Genomic DNA, 19776 nt, shown 5'->3' with positions numbered 1-19776 from the left:
AAACTAAACACCTGAATGATAGAATTGAGGCTCTAAAAGACATTTTGTGGATAAGAATACAGGCATCACCACATTTCCCACTTCAGAAGTCACACCTGCTAGCAGACGAACAACCACATATTCCTCCCACACCATCTTGCCAAGCTTAGCAGCCACAGTCAACTTATTCTATGATACACAGTTTATGACAGACACTAGACAACACACAACATGACACATGAAACAAACCAGCAGAGCCTCATTAAAGTCAAGCTGTCAACTGAGTGTGTCTGCATGTGAACCCAAGCATTCGAAAGCATTACTCCGAGTCCAAACCCTAGAATAAATATGAAATGAAACATTTATTGTGCCTGCATACATGGAGAGAAGAGTTCAGCAGAAAACTGTGAGGCCAGTGCAACTGAATATTTCAGCTAAATCCTGCAGCATTCAGGACTGGTGAGGATAGAGATCCAAGAGGGAACAGTGATCAACACAAGCTGGCAGGTACACACTGAGTGTTCAGTCTAGTGCTTTGAAGCTTCACTGATATTTTCACTAAAGATGCCCAAACAGAAGAAAAAAATTATATCTGAATTATTTAATTTGTATATATCATTGTATAATCCATCCTGATACAGTTGTCATGAAACTTCTCTGAATCCTTCCCACACACACTCTGTCCTCTGACCCCTGTGATAAATCAGTAAACTCACATATGGAAGCTGTGCTCTCCGGCGATGGCCCAGCCCACAGCACGGCATGAAGGGGACCAGGGCGGGGAGGAGCAGACGGCCGTCTCACAGACACCTTGTCAGGCAGCAGCATCCGCTCAGCCTCGGTCCATGCCTGTACACTTGGCCCACAGGAAGTGCGGGCCACCAGAGGACGCAGAAGTGAGGATGAAGATGCAGGAGATCCCTAATGAATGAGTGAGCAGAGGGTGCCGAGGACTGGCGTTTCCCCACCAGTCCACCCACCCCTGACTCTGGAACTCTTAAGGATTCAAAAAGTGAGATTCTGATATCCCCTCCTCCTCCTCATCTTCAGACTGTTGCAGCAGAGCATCTGCAAGCTGACAGAAAGGTTCACGTCTGAATTGGCTGTTTACCCCGACCCAAAATCTATAACCAGTCTGCCTGATCCTTCCAGGCTGCCAAATCCTCTGCAGTGCTGCTGTGCTGTGGCAGAGACGTACAGTTGCAGGCTGGCACACTGGTTCAGCTGCTGAGGGATTTAGACGCACTCATCATCACACATAAGTTCCTTCTCGGCATTGGGAGGAGGTGGAGCCCTGAGTGTCCTTTCTTGACCGCTGTTCTTCCTAAAGGAAGGCACCGCCTCTGTACTCCCCACATCTTCTCTCTCCTTTCATCCAAGGATCAGTCTGCTTTAAAAGCTTGGTACATTCACTCTGGCTTTCTTCCTGACTTTATGCCTGCTTCTTTTTTCCCCTCAGATTTCACCACTTCTCCGCTCTTTTCCTTTCTTTCTCACTGTGTCGTGAACCACTCCTCATTTTCATTGCATTAACCTTCTTATTTCTCTTTGAGTGGTTAAGGCTGACAAAGCTACTGGTTTCAGAATGAGCTGCTCTGTGCTTTTATATCACAGAGACAATGTGTGTCTCATGCAGGGAGCAGAGCAGCAGCATAACTCTGCCTATGGTGCAGAGGGAAGTCTCACACAGCGCGGTCATGCCTGAGTGACGAGTGTGAACACAGGGCTGGTGTGAGTGTCATCCACTGCACTCCCATCACACACCCTCTTGCCACTCTCCTCCTTCCCCACTGCGTTCAGGTGATTGAACCCATAATGACATGCAGCGTCACTGCTGTGTCAGCTAGAAATGCCCATATTCTGTCCATATCTCATGTCTCCATGACATGATTCTCCATGATTCATGGATGCGTTTTTGCATTTCATCTGGTAGCATGAGCAGTTTAATTCTGAATTTCAGTGACTTATCAATGTCCTTTAGTTTTGAAGTATCATTCACACAATAAAATAATTATAATTTACAAACGGTGATGGCATGTTTTGACTTTTTGTTTTCCTTTTAGTTTTAGGAATGTTAAAAGCCAACTTCCCTTGAAATTACAGATACTAGAAGGTGCCCCTTTTATAAGCACTTAGATATCTTCCTTTTACCAACCACATACTTAGTGTTGCTTATGTACAGTGCATATTATCTTACTATTGTGGTGCAGCACCAACATTGATGCTAAAGGGACTAAGTCTTGTTCCCCAAAGAAAAGGGGCAGCTTGTCTCATCAGGAGCAACACACACTATCAAAGTCAATGCTCTGTCCCAGGTTTCACACAGTGAACGCAGTTTGCCACCAGGAAAGTAACAACATGATTTCTGCTGTCAAACAAACTCCTCTGGTCTCTACAAATTAGAGTCGCCAGTCCATATGCGAAAGCAAGAAAATTAATAAATCTATTTCTGAACACATCAGTCTTTCAAAGTTGTGAAAAATCAACCTCATTACATTCAATACTAGATTCAAATTGGAGCATTGTAGCATTGTTTTGCTAAACACACATAGTGTTTTTGAACCTTGGCAAAGCTGCACAGATGGTGCATATCCTGAGGTAAAGGTTTTTGCTCTGTCTATATATCAGTATCTATATATGTCATGCTCAGCTCTGAAAGACTGGCCAACAAAAACCTGGCAACATCTTTCACCAGCGTTGAAACTTCTTAGTTCACTGCCAATATTTCACAGGCTGACATGTGTCTGTTGTGATGGAGAGTCATCATTATAAACAGAGAGCTGGCACCTTACACTGGCGGGGGTTCCTATATATCAGTGCATCTGTCAGAGCATGTCCCCCTTCGAGAAGTAATCATTCCTCAGCTGGTCCTAAATAACACTGCAGGGGAACATGCACACTAAAATATTGCTTGTTCAATTTGATTTTCTCATGTACTATTTCTGAATGCACATTCAAAGCTACACCTGAGGTTATTGACTTTAGGAAATACATGAATGTTTGCATTCCTAAGCATGTTCATAAAACCATTACACACTGGTGGACAGAAACCCAGAATGAGTATATAAATAGTGCAATGGAACCCCCCACACCACCCCACCTCAAAAAATAAATAAATAAATAAATCACATTGGTGGCAGAACTGAAAACCAAAGCAAGCTTTTAAGGCTAGAGAATGGGTTAATTAAATGAATCAATCTTATGATTAAAACTACAATATTAGGTTTACTTGCCCAGGGCACAGTTTGTGATGTGCTGTGCTCCTTATGTATATCCTTAATGAATCATTTATCAAGCAAAAGTATCAAAAGTTATATAGTTTAAAAATGAGAATAATTTTTCCTTGTCATATGTGACAACAATTTTTGTGTTGGCTGGCTGGTCTCTTATTTTAAATGGAAGTCTATGATAGCTTAAGGTAGAATAGTAGCAGAGAAACAATGACCTTGTCCACAACACTGTGCCAAATTAATTAGAGCTTTGCTGTAACACAGCAGGATGTTGAAAGTATGGCTGAGAAACTCGGATTCAAGCTGCTGTAAATGCAAGGCAGACTATATTGAAGTGTAGTTTACCCTCTACGCTATGATTTTTGTCTTTTTGTTTCCCTTGTCACTTAAATTTACCATGTGGCTTTGGCATCAAATGAAAGCAACAAAGGGTGGACATTTAAAATCTTTCATCATGAAACAATTATATTGTGAGACTGAATCCAATCGTTGCAGCCTGATCTTGTTACCCTTGTATTGGTTTTCTAAGCACCAGCACCAATTTGTATTGCCACTAGATGGCTGTCTGGTGCCACTGCTTCTGTTGTAATGGTTTACAGCTGCCCTCTGGAGAAACTATACATGTCTCTCCACAAATATCTGCTATATTCATACAAAGGTCTGCAGGATTAATACTAAGAATCACGCCAAGATTTCTGGTGACAGCTACTCCATACTAATATCATTACAGAACAGTATGTAAACAGTAAATGGCACGTAAAAATTCTAATAGTTACTGCCGTCAGTAGGTCTTGGCGTCACCCTTTATCTCCATTAAGTACACAAAAAATGCTTTGAAAGAAGTTGAAAAGCAAAAGTGCCCTCAATCAGGGAGCTGCTGAGGGGGTTTCCTGCCCTCATCACACCCTGTCAGACAGCCTGTCATCACTAAATCCTTTACTCCAGCCTGAACGTAGAAACACAACAGACAGAAAGGCTACAGCTGCAATAATGTGCCATGACAAGCTGCTGTAGTGGGTGACGTGAGGAGGCACTGCTCTGTGAAGAAAGAGGTGAAAAAGCGCAAGAAGCTGGGTGATAGGGAGGGAGTTTGAAGACCGATGCAAACGTTCATACAAAAATAAGTTTAATAAGTAGCAGAACTATGCAAACTGAAGTTTGAATTAATGTAATTTAGATCCTCGTTGTTTCCACTGAAAAGCAAGGAGCCTAGGCACCTCAAATATTTTTTGTAACAGATGATTTCATAGCCATTAATTTTAGTACCTACACACTCCTATTTCAACGCTTTATTAGAGAGTAAATATGTCAGGCAAGGGGGAAAAACATGCAGCCAACACTGTCTACATCTGGTGTCTAGGTGTCTATAACTACATCATATCATTACAGTGAATACAGACACTCTCAGGGGGAAATCTTCAGCCTGTTTCTGGGCTTTGAATTTAACAAAAAAAAAGACAACATTGTTCTTCATTGACTCGATATTTTTGAAGGGCCTGACAGGAGCACTTAAGCTTACAAAGTCAGTTTCTTTTTTTAACTCACCACTTAGAGAAAACTTTTATATACTTGCTTTTAAATAATCCTGCCTCTTTTGTTTAATCTTGTTTTTAATTCTGATCTCTGTTTCTTTCTTGCTGTTAAGCACTTTGTTAACTCTGTTTTTAGAAAAGTGCTATATAAAGAAAGTTTATTATTATTGAGGGTCATGGGGGACTGGATCGTTTCCCAGGATGGATTAGACAGAACCCGGCATTTGAACACGGTGCCAGTCAGCAGATGGTCAGCCACTCATGTATACACCTATGTGTAGTTATGAGTCTCCAATCTTATCTTAGCTGCAAGACAAGAAACACTGGCATATAGCTAACTTTGTCTGAAGATGAACACTTCTTACAGTCTAATCTAATCAGCTGCTTCATTTGTAGGGGGCAAACTCTTATCAAACACTCTAATAAAAAGGGAATACATGTATTCTCCAAAAAGGTACATATTCAAAAGGTTTGGAAAACTAAACCTAAATGTATTTTACAAATATATTCACTCCAAAGCATGAAGTACACAAGCAAAAACTGTGATTATCATCATCCCGATGCTTGAATATATTGAGTTTCTGCCTCATGAGGAAGGAGTACACATAAATGTTTAGGCTATAAAAGGAAGTCCAGGCAGGGTTCTCAACAGATAATGTAGCATACGTGATCATTATCACTGTTCATATAATCAATCAGCATTTGTAACCCGTCAACACGTGGCAACACAAAGCTCACAGTGAGTTACTATGTTTGCTTAGACTGCAGTACTAGACCACCTCCACATAAGCAAAAATAAAACATCCACCTGATGTAGATGTTTTCTAACATATCTCTGACAGTTTTGCCCTTCTTCCTTCTCATTGGAACGCTGAGCTCCAGTTAAGCACTGACCTTACTACTCCCACGGCTGAGCGGTCTGGTCTGGCCTGGACCTCCACCCTTCCCAGCCTCCTCCATACTCCCCCGGGCACAAGGCCATGACCACAGGGAACGTCTCTCATCCTTTCTCTCTCAACCCACTCTCTGTCTGCCCTCTGCCATCTCTATCTGTTGGAGAATGAGTAACTCTGTCTGTTTATACGGAGTTACTGAGAAGCCATGTTCATGGCACTTATAGCTGCAATGGATCGATCTAGTGACTTTTCTGAGCTTGAGATATTCTCAGGACGCCTACAAGAATGAAAAGGAATATGAGGCACAAAAACAACAGGTCAGACAGGAGGTAGAGTGAAAGAAAATATACAAGAGATTATTTGAAAATCCAGTCATGTAAACATTCATTACCAGCAACTTTGAACTGCTAATGGTGAAGAGAGAAAGGATAAAAGAAAAACTCAGATGACAGATTGATGAATCAGCAGTGAGATAACCACAGAGGTTGTCCACATACTTTCCTGGAACGGTGTTAGTTTAGCAAATTAACTACAACACCCTAATTCTTTTGTGAAAAGGGAAAATAATCACAGACAGTATGATTGAGCACAAGCCAGAAGAAAATAAGGTCAGATTAAAACTGCTGTTATGATAACAGTAGAAAAACAGTATTTACATTATTATCCAAACAGAGAAGTTACTGGAAGGTCTGCTATTTCTGGGGCCCTCTTGTGGCAAATATCTAAAAGAGGATATTTCTGCTCAGCAAGGGAAGACAAGGCCTCATTGACCCTAAAACACATCACTCCATACCATCCCCACATCCCGACTCTGCCTCTTATTTGAATTGGTTCTCATTTCTGTAGGATGCGGTATTATTTTGCAGATAAACACTGAAAGCATTTAATCTCAGCCTAATTGAGTTTATCTGTGATGACTCACGACTGGAGGGGAACTCCTCATTTGGAGAGGACTGTGGGAATGGGCATGGGCTCTCAGGGGTGGTGGTAAATATCATGCAATTTTTCACAAAGCAGCTCCAACTTAAGTGAAACACTCCTGACAGCCCCCCATTCAGAAGTTCTCTGTGCCCTTGAGATGAGACAGGAAGCAGGCCAGTAGGTGCTGGTTTGCATTGCTCTACCGCTGCCGTGCCAAAGATGAAGAGATGTGCGCCTCCTCCAAAAAAGGCAGAAACATTTAGGCAGTCGGCGCATCCTAAACTAGCCCATCCTGTCCCTTACAGGTCCACTCAACAAAGACCAGACACATTGAGCGTGTACCTCGCTGGGTCTGCTTTATAACAAGACACAGTGTTGCTGCTCTCACAGCACTGAGGATGCAGCTCAGGGAGAGGCCTCCACTTAACATACTGTACCCAGCATTGTATACAGCCAGCTTTCACTGCAATGCACATCTCATCCCTGATGGATGATTATTACTGAAGCCAGACTCTTATGCCAGTTTGCATTTACTGTCTGGCATTTTCATACTCATCCGCACAAACTAGATTCCTAAGCCAAGGAACTTTAATCACTAAATGTTAATCTGCATAAAATCCTTGTAGGTGCAAAATATGATTAAATGCAGCACCCTAGTGCACCAAATTTTCCCCTTCTCAGTAAGCAAACAGACCATTGAAGCATTTGTTTGAAGTGTTTTTCAAACGAGAGAAAGGGAAGGACAAACATCTTTCTACAGTTTCTCTGTAAATGTAAAGGGGTTCTCATATGTTAACTGAAAGTGAACTCTCATCCTTACCTGGCGAATAAGACTGTTGGTGGTGGTGTCTGAGGAGGTGCTGCCATCTGAACCTTTAAATCGACCTTTCCTTCGAGCTCCTTTGCTTTGAGACTTCACCGAGGCAAAAAGGAAAACAATGAAATAGTTAAAAAAAAAAAAAAAAAGAGGGGGGGGGGGGGGGGGGGGGGGGGGGGGTGTCTTCTTTACTCTTACCTTCATACATCCCTGGAATATGAACCTATCCTTGTAAATTTTGAAATAAATCCTTGCTGTCAAGTCAATGACTTTATAGTATTCAGTGTTTTATTTAAAGTGTGCCATTACGACAGGTGTCATAAATGATAGCAATTATGTGGGTGGACTCTATTATGCAAGCTGATATGATATGGAGCTGGAAATGTAATCCATTCAGTGCTCCTGCAGCCTACAGCTGTTAGGAGAGACTGAAACACAGAAATTCATTTTCTACCATGCCTTTAGTTCTACCCCATCCCCCCCAGGGCATGGTAATAATGGATATAAATAAAGATGGGGAGCGGCTCATGTAAAACCATTTGAGAAGGACAATAAAGCAAACAGAAACATCAGTTTAGTAAGTTAATGGACGAGGAAGCCAATTCATAATCAGTTAAAAGACTACATTAGCTCATTGGAAGACATTTTCGTGGACTAAAACAAAACGCACTATATTTACTTGGAGTACAATTTCAATCACTTCACTTGATTTACCTCGCTTCCGTCAGATTTCAAAAGAAAACACTGCACTTTTCGCACCACAACGTTTTAATTGGCAGCAAAACGTCGACATACATACCAACCCGACTTGACTTGAGCCGCATTAAAAACATAAAAATAAATAAAAAATAAAAATAAAAATAAACAGCATCAACATCAGCAACGCCATTTTCTCTTCCGTTAAAAATTCAAAATTCAAACTGACAAGGTGAAGTCCTCGCGGGTGACTAAACTTCTGTTACGGAAGTGGACAGGTTGAGGAGCACGAGAGCCGGTTTCTATGGCGTCCAAACTTTGCTGAAGTAGTTTTACGGACCGTGAAATTAAAAACAATTGTTTTATTTCATTTATTTATTTATTTGTTTTTACCGGGTTTACTTACCGGTAACATCGGATGTTCCAGCGAGTCCATGCGCTTGTCCAGAGGCGTTGCTGCTCTTCTTTTTGGAGTATTATTGACGACCATTACACCGTTTGACAAAAACAAACAGTCGGCAGAAGCTGTCGGCTTGGGCAGATGTTGTGTCCGGGAGTCAAGCTAAAGCGCATTTTTATTATTTTTCTTTATTTTTTTTTCCTCCATTCACCGGGTCAGTGTTGACAGGTTAGGGACTCTGCCGGTCACCTGAAGCCGCCACAGTCCTCAGCTGTGAGGAGGAGCTTATCCGGAAGAGGATTGTGAATCAGTTTTCCTCCAGTTCAGATAGTGATGATGATGATGATGATGATGATGATGATGTGGAGGAGGAGGAGGAGGATTATGATGATCTGAGTTCTCGGGTATTATAGCCTTCAGCATCACAGAGCCTCCTCCTGAGAGTCCTCCTGCCCACACTGGCTGAGAGCTCATCCAGCGCCAAACGGAAGGATGAAAATGAATTACAGCATTCAAGCTGAAATTATCTGTGAAATTGTTTAACCATTTACTTGCAGGAGCAGGTTAATTTTTTTGACTCTGCTAACTCATTTTCAGGTATTGAACTTTTTCCGGGAGGGCGCAGGGAGCTAAGCCTTAATCATTGTCTGTGAGTCAAAGAATTTTAAATCTAAATAAGGATGTACTATATGTAATATGTTTTCTCTATGGCTCTTTAGCCACAGCTGTTTACATAACAGTGCAGAAAATATGTTGCCAGCATCACCAGACTTCATTCCTCACGTCTCTAGCAGGCAGCGCTGTTAACTTTTTTCCATTCACTTTTCTTTTGCTGAAGCTAGCACACCAACAAGCCTGCCCCAGCTCATCACTTCTGGTAACACAATTTTCTAATGGCATCCAGTCTGCTCAGTTCAACATGGGAGGATAAGAAGTAATGCTGCCCAGAGGGTGTATCCCAACCTCTTGTCTTGTAGACACAACAATGGTTGAAGCTGTTGGCAGGCAACCATTATCACTACTACAACTCAGATCCAAGCAAGAAAACCAAACAGAACAAAACAAAACATTCATGCAACATATAGACTCAACAGTTGAAATCAAAGATTAAGGCATTTTATGGCGGTATGGGCGATTATATTTGAGAGTTTTGAGCATGCTCTTGACCTCTCGCTGCCAAAGATGAGCGAGGATTAAAATAAGTCAGGGAGGGTAGTAAAACACCACCTTAAGTGCTGTAATATATTAAGTGTATAAAAGAGGACAGCAAGTTTGTTGGCTATAGCCAAAGAGGGAGAGAGCAGCTGGAGAAAATGAAGTGATGTCTGAGGAGTGACACGCTCTGAGAAGACAGGGCAAGATGAATGATGAAGGTGACAAATCAGAGGAAAGAAGACAGTGTGACCATGAAGCAGTAGCCATGACGTCATCATAACGATTGAAACAACTCATTATCTGCTCTTTCCAAATTATCAGATTATCTGGTTGAGTCTATGGTCTCCTTTGGGTCTGTTTTGAAAAAGGTGATTATACAGTACAGATGAATGGAGGCTTTTGGTTATAAATAGCCACTTGACCAACAAACTGATGAGTTGACTAATTGTTTCAGTGTTTGATTTAAAATATATATTACCTGAGATGGTATCTGCTTGTCCTGCCTCAGGTGATTCAGTTGTACTCATGTGTACAGTCCTGTACAAAATACATATTATATGTCTAGTGGGCTATACTTTTCAAACAATATGCTGAAATTGAAGTAAACTCCTCCAGACAACTCTTACCACAGATGTCCCTGAGGTTTTGTTAACTGTTATTGCCCTCTAGTGGTTTCACATGATTTTGTATTTTAAAACGGAACACTCCAGTGATTGTTCATGTTAAAGTGAGTTTATTAGTCATGGTTATTATGACAGCTGTCTAGTGAACTCTGTGGGCGGCAACTCTCCAAACTCTAAATCATTAACCCTGCTGATGTCATGGTGATGCAAACTGGGTTTTTTTGACTTTGGCTTGATCAATGCAAATTTAGTTTAGCTGAGTGGTGACTAATGGTTTGTGCTGACAAAATATGAATTGTGGGAGATGTAGGATGCAGCATATTTTGAAACTTCGGCTTGAGATGAACAGTTTTCCTAGAGATAATTAAGAATTGCAAATTTCAGGTCCTAAGGTAAGATAAAATAGGACTTTATTTATCCTACGTATGGCAAGCCCTGCAACTGTGCACAAATAAGTCTCATTACCAGTATCCCATGTAGTTTTGTGGGACGACAATAACAGGTGCAAGGGATCATTTTCTGTCAGATCCTTTCAAATGAAAAGAGAAGCGCTTTTATGTTTCCTGTTTTGTGTCTTTCCCATTTTTCCTCAGTATTCTGCTGCCCTGATGACCCTGGAGCTGAACTCTTCCTCTGACAGATCTCTGCTAAGCAAATGAGAATACTCAGTGTTCGCACCAACACACCCCAGATAAAAAGCCCTTCCTTCCTCCATCCTGGCAGTGGTTGCCTTGAAATTTGCACAGTTGCCAGAAAAATTCTCTTTGGTACAAAACAGGAGATTTACACAGAGCCAAAGCTTTCCTGGAAATGCCAAGGGGGTTGCCATTTCCAAAATAACAGCAGAGTTGCTGGAATAAGAGAAAATTCTATAGATTTCCGGCTATTGTTTTGTCATTACTCGGGAAGTCACAGTAAATGGTGCCAGCTTTTTCTGATGTGATAGTCAAACAATCACATGACACTGTCAATATCATCAACTTTGCACTCTGACAGTAATCTTAGAATGACAAATTAACATAATCACCATGCGAATTCTGTGATGAAACTAATCCCTCCAATAAGTAAAGCAAATGCTTGACAGCTGTCTACAAAAATTTTACAGAAATATGTTGATGCCAAAACAACCAGAATTTAATCACAAGCTGATTAAATAAATGAACAAAACAATAATTTCTTATATCCGCTCATTCTTTCAGTATCACAAATCCAATTTTCTGTACAAATAAGCTGATTTATTGTCTTTCATTTATTTTATTGTGCTGTATTCATCATCCCCTTCTTCCAGCATTTTCCTCTGCAGGCCCACTCTGGCCGGTTAAGAGCATACTGTATGTGCTGTGTGGGCCGGATCGCTCCATAGTTCTTCTGTCTTTCACAGCAAATATTAGTCATCCAGGTTGGTGGATAAAGAGAACAAATGGCTCAGGTGGGTGGAAGTGCCCTCATATTGGATCAGAGAGAAGCCTCAAAAACAAAGAATGATGCCTCTGAATCTAGAAGATAAAAAAAGCAATATTTTCGAAACCAGGGCTTCAAAAGAAAAAAGTATTTTAGAACAGCGTAAGCCTGACAGAGGTATGTTTGCATATTAGGGTCTCTCATTAAGCCAATCCGGTTTTGTATATTTATAAGCTGCTCAAATTTAGATAATGCTGGATTAATGGTTTTACAGTTTCCTGGAATGCACAACTGCCTGTAACATGGTACTAATGTGGATTAAATACTAATAAACAATACTAATACCTGTACTTTTTCAAGTAGAAGTTTAAAGTATGTTACAACAATAACAACAAGTGTAATACTAAATCACTTGTGTGTCCCTTTAGGCAAAACAAATTAACTAGAAGTGTATTAATTGAATATTGCTTCTATTGTCCAGATGCACCAGATTTCACCCTGCTTGAAGGAAACATCTTTGAAAACATTTGGAAGTTGTGCAGAAATTTTGGTAAAATAATTGTTTCCCAAATCAGTGCAAGGTACAAAATAAAATATGTACAAAATCATCAAATTCCCACATTAGCTAACAGACTTGCAGACATATATAGAAAACAAAAGAAGTAAATTTCCAGTTCTCGCAAATCTTGCTGGTGAGAAATGTCTTCAAATGATCTGATTGTCTGATAATGGTGACATGAATATTTTACAGAAAAGAGCAGAGTTGCATCTGATGCTGCCCCGTAAGGTCATAAGGCTTTTAAACTACACATCAAATTTACAGCTAACATACAAAAATAAATCATGTATAAAAAAGAAAGGATTCATACACCTCTACATTACATATTTACTGTGTCATCCAGTGCTGGGACTACAACATAACATTCTGGGCGTACAAGCTAACACTTGCACAAATAAAGTTGTGCACAGCATGAGACAGAAACCAGTAAATGAAAGAAAATCCTAAAGAAAAAAAAACCCAAATCAACAGCTTCGGTTCAATCTTTGAATAGATACTACATGTCACGTGTGGGTTCAGAATTTGAGTTCATGTTCAAAGAGTGCGAGGAGCAAAAGACAGGCCCAACCCATCAGCAGACCAAGGTTTTGTAGGAGAAACATGAGATACGGTCTGTCAGTCTTTACTCGACTCATCGTTGGAAGCTGAAAAAAGAAAGAAATTAAAAGTAAAAACAAAACCCTCAACATTTTTACAAAAAGATGGGGTGTTAATATTATTATGTACGTTTTTTATTGTTACACAATACAAAAGACAAAACCATCAATGTCTGTTAAGCCATTGATAAGGCTGCCTTACCATTTCTACCAGTGACAAATAGAGAAAAATCCCAGCAGTGACAGTGAAGATCCACTGCTGGATCTCTGTCTCTGAGGAAACAAAGAGTCCAATGTAGAGGCCCATAAAGGCTGTCAGAGCGCTGAGAAAGTTCATCAGCACAGCAGTCTTCACTGAGAGTCCAGAGCTGAGCAACACAGCAAAGTCTCCTTTGAGACAAAAACCAGACAACAGATGTCGGTTAGTCAAACAGAGGGTTTCCTGGCCTCAGTGTCAAAAAAAAAAAAAAAAAACAACAACAAAAGTGCTGCCAAAGCAAGTGGAGTGACCTCCTACCCATCTCGTGGGGGATCTCGTGGCACAGGATAGCCACGGTGGTTGCCATGCCAGTTTCGGCTGAATAGGAGAAAGCTGCGCCGACAACCAGGCCATCGGCAAAGTTATGAAGGCTGTCTCCCACGATTACCATCACAGCCAGCAGAGGAATACCTTGTCCTGGGAACACAAAGCCAGTCTTTGTCGTTAAAGATCATCCTCAGACCGTGACAATCGCTCTGTGATGCCGGGCGACTAATTACACTGTGCATCACATTCACATTTGGCTGCACAGTTCATTTTGAGGGAGCTTACTCTGATGTGAAGGGCTCCTTGTGTCTGAATGTTCAGGAGATATTTCTGCACACTCCAGGTCATCCACGGGTCCCTGCAGGATCCAGATATCAATTTACAGAAAAAATGGTCAGCATCCTCTAATTTTTATTCTAATTAAGGTTCACAATCATGTACTTTTGTTTAACGACAATAATTGGAAAAAAATGTGCATTTTCTGTTCAAAGTTGAAACCAACTTTCCATTTGAGTGGCCTATCTGTGTGACACCATGTTCCTGTTTGAAGTACGTATATGATTCACAAATATAAAGTGCTGTTTGAATGATTCAATACTTCTCTTTCTCCAACATCCTACATGCCCCGTTCCTTCATTCCCTCCTACACTGCTCTTCACCTCTTGTTACATAAGAACAGAGCTGGGGAAATTGATTCAGTTGAATTACTAAAGAGTTTTGCATCACATGCATGAAACATCAATTCAGTCAATTAACATTGTTCATCGATTTTTTTTTTTTTTTTTTTGGTATTCTTTAGAAAGGGGGTCAGAATTGGGCCAGTGGGTTTAACTGTCTCCATGATTATGTGAGGCTGTGGCCTGATTTACTGGCTGTACTCCTGTGAAATCTGCCCTGTTGCACAACAATAACTGTGGAGTAGTGTAGGAGTGGAGCATCACTGGGGTGAATTAAGCTGTATGAGCAGTGTTGCAGCACAGTGAACACAAAATGTAATCAATGCATTGCTTTAAAATGGAGTTGTTTTTTGGTAGTAAGTTTTATTGCACAAATATTGTAAAAAATCACTTATTTTGGAGGAAAATTAACATTATTATCATAATCATTAACAAAGGATGTGCCTCCCACTAACCTGAGTCAATCATGACACCAGATTGCTTAGTACATAAATAAAAACTGACATGTTCAGTTTCTGCCAGAGCAAATGATATTAACATGAATCTGGATAATTCCAAGTTTTGCCTTGTGGGAAAAATGCTTTAATATTATCCACTTTTAATTAATTGTGATAAATGCTGTTTCTAATCTATTTGAATGAATGTTTTTAGAACGAGGTAGGTGGTGTCGATGGAGGGTAGCTTGGGCTCAACTGATTTGACCACTCAACTAGAAGCTTACAATTTTATGTTTTTCTTGTTTTTTTTTTTTTTCTCTTGCTTTGTTTTTCCACTCTTACTGTTTGTCTTTAACTTCTGAGAAATGGCTTGTTATAATCGCTGTGGTCTGCTCTATTACTAAATATAATAATAGTGATGATGACAGAAATCTGGCCTTTCTGCCAGGCGCACATAAAACAACAGTTAAGTTTGCGTAGTGATGGCGCTCACCAGCTGGATGGTGGAGATGGACTTGCCCCTCTGCGAATGACCATTACAGCTGACCTCTAGAGGAAAGTCACTGGAGTGCCCCTGCAGACAAAAGAAAGTCATGAGAACATTTCATCTACATGCATTGTCATGACAAATTCTGAGAGTTCAGTGTGGTTATGTAAACAACATAAGCCAGCCTTTATCTCAGAGTTAAGATAAGATGAGACTTTATTGAGCCCACTTGGGGAAACCTGCTCGTTACCACAGCTCTGTACAAACACAATAGAAAAAGAATTAAATAAAATATAATTACAAATCAAAGGAAGAATGTTTCCATTGGTACACCTGATGTATTGTGCTTTGTGTGATGAAATTGATAACAAAAAAAACGACAAAAAAAATCTTACATGGCCATGAGAAGGCCCTAAAATGGAGAACAGTCTTTCAATGAGGAAAAATCCATAAATCCCAGCGATCATGCCCAGAATTTTCCACAGATAGTCTTTTCTTTCTGTATAGTGCTCATCAGCATGACTGTGAGTGTCGTCATGAAGGCCCAGAATCTCAGAAGGAGACAAAAAAGAAATAATGAGGCATTTAGTCCAGACACCAGGCGCATATATGGTTTGTTTTAGTGGGAGCGATGCAGTGGGATTATACCTGTGGTACGAGGTGCAGGAGTGCGTCTCCTGAGAGGGTTCCCACTGCCAGACCCACAAACAGCTGCAGGATAAGTGAATAGGTTTCCTGGCAAGAGTTGAAGAAGATCAGGCAGATGCTGAACATGGAGCCCACCGTGATTAGCAGAACAGCAGCCGTACTGTAGCCGTACTCTGTAGACCCAAACAGCAACAAACTGCCTTTCAGTGAAAAAGGTCTGTTAAAACAACCAACTAACACAATTACATTATAACTCATTTCCTGTACCTTAATCATTCTTTCTCATGGACTAAAGTATTTGAAATGGAGCAAAATAAAAATATTTATCAAAAGTCATTCTGTATCCAATAAATGTCAATTTATCCAAAATGTCCAATGTCACAAACCACTAACTCCTTTTGCGCTGCAACACTGTATGTTGTATTTATCTGTGGCTGTGGTTTGTTGAGAAAAGCAGTGAGGTAGGTTAAATGCCTTACTCTCAAGAGCAGTGGGCAGAGATCCTCTGGTTTGTTGCTCTGCAGAATCACAAGCATTGCCTAGCAACTGCTGGATAATGGCCGGGCAAATTTGTCTGAAGTGCTCCTTGGAAATTGGCAAATGTGGATCCAGAGCAAAAATATCCACCAACTCATTGGCTGAAAAACATGCCTGATTAGATTCAAAGGAAAAGAGATTTGGAGGGAGGCTCAGGTTCAACTTCAGCGGCATATAATTTGCAGCATGACATTGTATTCTGAAATAGATTTGTATATTGAGTCGGCCTCACCTGTGCCCAGTCTCTGTTTATTCCTCCAGTTTCATAGTTACAGCCATCCACCTTACGCCCTGCTGATTTCTGAGGACGACCTGTCATGCTCCGCCTCTTCCGGTGGTGAGAGTCTGTGGCTGCCTCCCGACCCACTCCCAGCTGATGGAGCAGCTCCTCTAAGTCTGTGAAGAGGAGTACGGTCACTGGATTATACATGACTGAATTAGTTGTCTCAGACATTGTCTTAATAATGTGTGCCACTGTTATTCACTGCCTGAGGGAGGAAATGCCTGACTGTTTGACTATTTACCTATAATCTGCAGGTTACTTGTGCGATTTAGGTGTTGAAAGATGTAGTTGGTGAAGAAGGCAGGTGATGGGAGATTCCTCTGTTTGAAGCAGTGACCCTGCAGGATATGGCTGATGATGGCTACTGCCACTTTAGGCACAGAAGACTCAGCAGCACCTGGATTTTCTTTTGTGTCAGTATCTTCAAATATTTGAGTGGCATCAACGCACTATGGGATCAAAGATTAAATGATTATGCCTGGCCATGCAACTAGTGATAAAGGATGAATGCACCAAATAAAAATCCCTTACTTGTAAATCAGATGAGGTTTCTTGTTTGGAGGGATCATAGTGCTGGTTTATAAGCTGCAGAATACTCTCTGTTTCACTAAGTGAAAGGAACTGGTTGTCCTCAGTTGGGTGTAAATTGGTGAGGGCCAAAAGGTAAAACTGATAATTCCCAGATGCGGAGGAGGAAAGGGAGGAAGAGGATGCAGCGTTTGAACTGCAAAGATCTTGCAAGTTAATCACGTAGTACAGCAGAACAGTCGAGATCTGCTGGTAGTCCTCTTCAGTCAGGTAAGCCTTCCCATCATCCTCAAGGACAGAGAAAGCCACGTCCGGTGTCAGGCACTGCAAAAAGAACAGGAAATGAAAAAACATAACCACAAAGAGCAAGAGTATTAGGTCACGCTAACCTTATAAAAGAGAGTGACCTTTTAGATTTCCATTTGGTGGAAAACACAGAAATTAGGTCATCTTGATAAAGGGCCCTTTCTCCCTGCACGCACAGGACTCTGCTTCTTAGAAAACGGATAGCTCTGTGCTGTTGTTTGTTGTTTGGTGAATTGAATTCGAGCCAAATTAGACCCACATACAAAATATGGATGTTAGTGGAGTGGGTGAAGCACTATTCTTTGATAGAGAGAGAACACTTTTCAACAAACAATGCTGAAATGTTTAAAGTTGCTCTCTAAATCTCCCTCTCAAGGTTTGAGAACCACATAATCCCATTGTCAGCCCACCTGCACAAACATGTGAAGTACCTCTAACTCCACTCTATGGAGTTTATTATGTCAAAGTGAGGGATGTTTAAAACTGCTCAGCACGAATGCCCCATAGAGGTCAAGGACTTAAGCCTCCACATTCACTCGCATTCCAGTTATAACAAGCACATTTCATGGAAAAGGCAGACTGGAATGGAGTGAATGCATAATGAAAAGTTAGCATGCTGGATACAAAAGTTCAGCATTCATGTAGAGACAGTTGTATGATAACACGAGGAGCTTACTTTGTCACACATGTCCTGGGACGTCCCAGTCCGCTCTGCGCAGTGCACTGCCTGAAGGAGTGTGGAGATAAGGACATCGGTTTTGTTCTTCTGGAGCTGGGGTTCATTTTCCATCCCTGGGGCAAGATCCAAGGCCTTGAGAGCCTCCTGCAGGTACCCCCACTCCTGCCCATTCACCTCCAGAAACCCCCCCAGTAGACAAAGAGGTAGCAGGAACAGCAAAAAGGATTCACTGTTCCTGAAGTGCATGTTCTTACCGAGGATGTCCAACTCCCTAGAGCTCCCAGGACTGGCTAAGAGCTTTGGGCAAAAAGGAGGCGGGAGAGAGACAGCATAAAGACAATGGTGAGAGAAATAAAGGTAAACGAAGAGATAGAACAGAAAAAAAAGAGCACGGATGTGTTCTTACTGAAGGAGGCGTTAAAAATAAGCCCGCCAGATCTCGTGGAGGACAGGAGCTCTCAGCACCAACCCTTACAGTGCTGAATGGTCAGCCAAAGCCTGGGCCCCTCATTCCACAACAAAAAGATTAGTGCAGGCAAGTGAGAGAGAACAGGGGCAAGGGGAAGGGGCATGGAGGGGGAGACTGTGGAGAAAATAATTGGTGCTGAGGAAAATTTGAGACTAGGAAACACTGTTTTACCACAATGCATCGCCTGAGGCAGACAGATCTACATTTAAAACAATGAAAGTCTTTTGAAATAAAAACCAAGAGGCATGATCACATCTTCAGTTTTTATTTTCACATAATTTACTTCCTTCCTTCTTCGTTTCAAAGCAGTCATTTCTGAATAATGAACCTGTTACCTAATTTAGCAGTATCTTTGTTCTGGATCAAGAGAAGAGTTGGTGTGACTGAGCAAGGCAGAGTAGCATGTGTAAGCCAGCAGCAGCGATGTTCGAATCTTAGGTTCCCTTACGGTATACCGTTTGGTCTATGAATCATCAGAGTTCCTACATACAGAACAAAACATGCCAAGCTCTTTCGCAACACTTCCAACGTCCTCCCACACTTTGCAACCTGCAGGTCACCTCGACTGAGCAACAAGAGGACTTTATAAAAAAAAAAAAAAAAAAAAAAAAAATCCTAAAAGCTACAGTATTAAGCTGAGATTGAAGAGATGAAAAATGTGGCTGGATGAACCAGGCTTACCGTTCTCCCCTCTGCTCCTCTCTGTCACCGGCTCTCACCAGGTTTCTTTTATTTTCTCTGGAGAAATACGCAGAAGATCCAGTTATTTAGGGGGAATCTTAGGGCACTGGTGCTGTTGGTTAAACCCTCTCACAACAAGCACGAATTAAGCTGCTGAAGATTAGCTGCGACAGCCTTGCAGGGCTGTGGTTGCCATGGATATGCTGCCTCATTTTCAGCAGTATGCTGGTCGGGGTGATTGAAAGGCTGATGCCTGAGAGAGCAACATTTTGAAAACTTGAAATTTAGCATCAGAACTTACCATCTTTCATCCAAAAAGATGTGGCTGTTATTTACACTGAGTTTTATACAGTTTTCCTCCAAATATGGATGGTAGCTGCCCATTAACGGAGGTGTTTTTAATCACGATTATGGATCTTCTGTCACATGGGAAATAAGTTTGGTCAAAAAACAAGGATTTCTAAATGTTTCCTCCCTCTGAAAAACCAGCAACACTTCAATAAATTACATTCTGGTTATAAAGCAATATTTCGTGAAGAAGGTGGCTGCGCTATTTATCAGGGTTGACAGAGCAGATGCCATTCAGAAAGAGGTTCAAGTTTAACCAGGAGCTTTCAGGTGTTGTAATATATGGGAGTGTTTCGTCATCGTCACCAAACTGTTTCTGCTTCTTACTTTTCTTACAGATCCTGCTTTAGTCACTTCAATTCATG

The 19776-nt window shown here is 41.2% G+C and overlaps 2 protein-coding genes across 3 annotated transcripts in view; both read right to left on the bottom strand.

Annotated features, from left to right (window-relative positions):
* Window positions 1-8862, bottom strand: part of cacnb2a (calcium channel, voltage-dependent, beta 2a) — a 54418-nt gene extending 45556 nt beyond the window's left edge. The window contains exons 1-2 of the mRNA XM_029528667.1: window positions 8478-8862; window positions 7379-7471 (exon numbers count right to left, since the gene is read on the bottom strand). Of these exons, the coding sequence (XP_029384527.1) occupies window positions 7379-7471; window positions 8478-8561 (177 nt within the window). The 5' untranslated portion in view covers window positions 8562-8862. The remainder of the gene's footprint in view (window positions 1-7378; window positions 7472-8477) is intronic.
* A 3862-nt stretch (window positions 8863-12724) lies between these two features.
* LOC115061191 (zinc transporter ZIP12-like) lies at window positions 12725-18174 on the bottom strand. 2 transcript variants are annotated; one of them, XM_029529465.1, is made up of 12 exons: window positions 17911-18174; window positions 16932-17252; window positions 16642-16849; window positions 16350-16513; window positions 16060-16231; window positions 15581-15753; window positions 15328-15483; window positions 14939-15019; window positions 13617-13689; window positions 13323-13481; window positions 13008-13195; window positions 12725-12853 (listed from the first exon to the last, which is right to left on the bottom strand). In XM_029529465.1, the coding sequence occupies exons 1-12, from the start codon at window positions 18157-18159 to the stop codon at window positions 12725-12727; spliced, it is 2073 nt and encodes a 690-aa protein (XP_029385325.1). In that variant the 5' UTR covers window positions 18160-18174. The 2 variants fall into 2 exon arrangements, with proteins under 2 accessions (XP_029385325.1, XP_029385324.1); XM_029529464.1 differs by lacking the exon at window positions 14939-15019 and having other exon boundaries at window positions 17911-18159.
* Window positions 18175-19776: the final 1602 nt, after the last annotated feature.

The sequence above is a fragment of the Echeneis naucrates genome, chromosome 20 (genome assembly GCF_900963305.1).
Source record: "Echeneis naucrates chromosome 20, fEcheNa1.1, whole genome shotgun sequence".
NCBI classification, from domain to species: Eukaryota; Metazoa; Chordata; class Actinopteri; order Carangiformes; family Echeneidae; genus Echeneis; species Echeneis naucrates.
This window is presented reverse-complemented; position numbering and strand designations above follow the sequence as displayed.

Excerpts from the sequence above, each read along its gene's own strand:
- LOC115061191 (XM_029529465.1), bottom strand. The coding sequence starts at position 18,159 with ATGCACTTCAGGAACAGTGAATCCTTTTTGCTGTTCCTGCTACCTCTT. Across the intron at positions 16,514-16,641 it reads AAGTAACCTGCAGATTATAG|ACTTAGAGGAGCTGCTCCAT; the intron begins GTAAATAGTCAA and ends TCCTCTTCACAG. Across the intron at positions 15,020-15,327 it reads TAGGGCCTTCTCATGGCCAT|GGGCACTCCAGTGACTTTCC; the intron begins GTAAGATTTTTT and ends TTTTGTCTGCAG.